Below are 2382 nucleotides of genomic sequence, written 5' to 3'. Positions count from 1 at the left end.
AGAGGAAGGGAGCGGAGCTGGCGCCGCCGCTTTAAATACGACAATGGGACGAAGTTTCCAGAAACTGCGGCAACCGCTCACCGGCTCCACGTGCGGCTTCCGCTTCCGCCTTCGGCGGCGTTCTCGAACAATTCCGAAAGCGGGAGGGGGCGGGGCCGAGCAGGGAAGCGCTGGCCGGCGGCGTCTGGCGGGCGCGCGGGCGTTACGCGGCAGTTCCGCGCGGTCCCCTGCGCCCCTTACCTTCCTCCCTCAGCCCTCCTCCTCCTCGCTGCGCCCCCCTTTGCCCTTCCGTCTGGCGCTCCTGAGGGGCGGCGCGGTTTTCCCTGCCTGGGGGTTGCCCGGGGGCGGGCGGAGGGTTCCACTGTTGCTCTTTAAAAAGAGCAGCGCTGGGGGGAATGGCCGTGAGCGCTGAGGGCTCGTTGTAGGGTTGGAGATGGCGGTACGCGCCCGCTTGGCCGGCGGCGGGGCGGAATGAGGCAGGGGCTGGGTGAGGGGGAAGGGGGAAAGGGCCGCGGCCGCGGAGGGGCGGCCCGCACACTGCGCGGCCTGGCAGCTGCGGGGGGAGCGCGGCGGCGGGGCTGTTTGAGGAGGCGGCGGGGCCGTGTGAGGAGGCGGCGGGGGCGCAGGTGCGGTGCTGCGGTATCTGAGCGCGTTACTCTGCTCCGCGCTGAGGAATTTGTATTTTGCTGAGCCTGTACGTGTGGGAGAATTGGAAGATAAGCCGCTTTCTGTGACAATGCCCTCAACTCCTCCAACACACCCAGAAACCTCTCTGTAGAGTTGATTGTGGCACTGTTACAGGTGTCTCCGCCTTGGTGTTGAGATGCTCTTGGGACGAGCAAAAAGCAACATAACATTAAATATATTTATGCTACAGATTACTCTCCCTCTTTAAGAGGGCTTTTCTCTCTGTGTCCGGTGCTACAATCCACTATAATATAAATGTCCTCTTGCCTCGTAGCTGCGTGGCTCTAGCTGTTGGTTCAGGACCCCATCCCCTGCTACAGACAGGCCTTAACCTCCTGCATTCCCTGTGGAGGCATGCCCAGTACACACATCGAGATTTTGGTTGTTAGTGGTACATCTGTTGCATGCTGCCCTTCTGGTCCTGACTGTTACGAAGGGCAGGGAGAGATTGTTGCATTCAGAGTTCCAAGTTGTCCCCCTGTGGAAGAAGCGCAATGTCGATGTTCTGCCCCTACTCCCTTTCTAGATACTGTGCTGTAGCAAGCTGCCTTCAGTAAAGCTTTGCTGCGGAGTTGAGTAACGTTCAGCTCTGCATTGGATCTTGACCCCTGCCGAGTATACATGGGGAGGAACTGGTCCCCTAAAATAATGCTTTCCTGTTTCAGAGGAGCCACATAGCCAAAAAATCCATTGAGACTGTTGTGTGACTGGAGATGTAATTTATGACTTCAGAATAAGCTGACACGTGGGTCAAACACTAAGGCACATGTGTATATGTTGATGAGGTTTCCTGTCCCCACTTGACATCGTAAATATTCCTGGTAATGCACTTCTAATTTTAAATGAGGGGGTAGACTTCTTCAAAGTATTGAGGTGCCTAAATATCCTGATTTTTCTTGGGTGATACAGAAATGCTCAAAATACTTCTGCTGCCATCATGAGTGTCCTTGCGTCCATGATAACAGTTCTCTAGAGCTTGAAGATAAAAATCTAGTCCCATTATTACCAGTTCATTTGTATGTCAGCCTTCGCCCTATCTGACAAGAAGCTGAGTGTTAAAAGATGGGTAGATGTGGTGCTTAGTGACATGATTTAGTGGTGGTTTTTGTCAGTGTTAGGTTGATGGTTGGACTCAATGATCTGAAAGGTCATTTCCAACCTAGACAATTCTATGATTCTATTTTTAGTGATTGTTTAGAAAATCCTGTTGTGTCAAATGATAAACACACAGCATACCCACTAGTTTGTGTCACTACAGACGATAAAAGCAGATACCAAACATTCCTTTTGATTTTTCTCCTTTGCTGTAAATTGTTTATCCTTGAATAGAAATAAGAAAAACTTGACCATTTGCCCAGACTTGCAGCTGGTCCCTAAAGGGAGAAAAATGTTAAGCTCAGCAGTGAACTTGGAAGTTACTTTGCTGGTACCATCTATCTGATGATGCAGTACGGTGTTGTGCAGTGCAGCAGTTGAGCTATGGCTTCAGTGAACTGGGATTCCATTATAGAAATAAAGTTTTTCTTAGTTGGCCTGGAGCAGAAGCACATATTGATAGTGACTTGCATTATCTGTGAGGTGAGTTCCCAGAATGGAACTGCAAGTGGTGTTGTGGGTCAGGGAGGAGTAGAGGGGAGATAAGATCTGCTGAGGGCAGGAATAGTGGTAAGATGCTTGCTCGAGATGGTCCCTAAA

General features: G+C 51.5%; 1 protein-coding gene across 1 annotated transcript in view; it reads right to left on the bottom strand.

Moving 5' to 3' along the window:
• Positions 1–1687, bottom strand: part of HSPH1 (heat shock protein family H (Hsp110) member 1) — a 25472-nt gene extending 23785 nt beyond the window's left edge. The window contains exons 1-3 of the mRNA XM_014965746.1: positions 1612–1687; positions 537–692; positions 82–184 (exon numbers count right to left, since the gene is read on the bottom strand). Coding sequence (XP_014821232.1) covers positions 82–184; positions 537–692; positions 1612–1687 — 335 coding nt within the window. The remainder of the gene's footprint in view (positions 1–81; positions 185–536; positions 693–1611) is intronic.
• Between the last annotated feature and the right edge of the window lie 695 nt (positions 1688–2382).

Source organism: Calidris pugnax, unplaced genomic scaffold, assembly GCF_001431845.1.
Source record: "Calidris pugnax isolate Ruff unplaced genomic scaffold, ASM143184v1 scaffold20, whole genome shotgun sequence".
Lineage (NCBI taxonomy): Eukaryota > Metazoa > Chordata > Aves > Charadriiformes > Scolopacidae > Calidris > Calidris pugnax.
The sequence above is the reverse complement of the archived record's forward strand: the minus strand, read 5'-3'. Positions and strand labels throughout refer to the sequence as shown.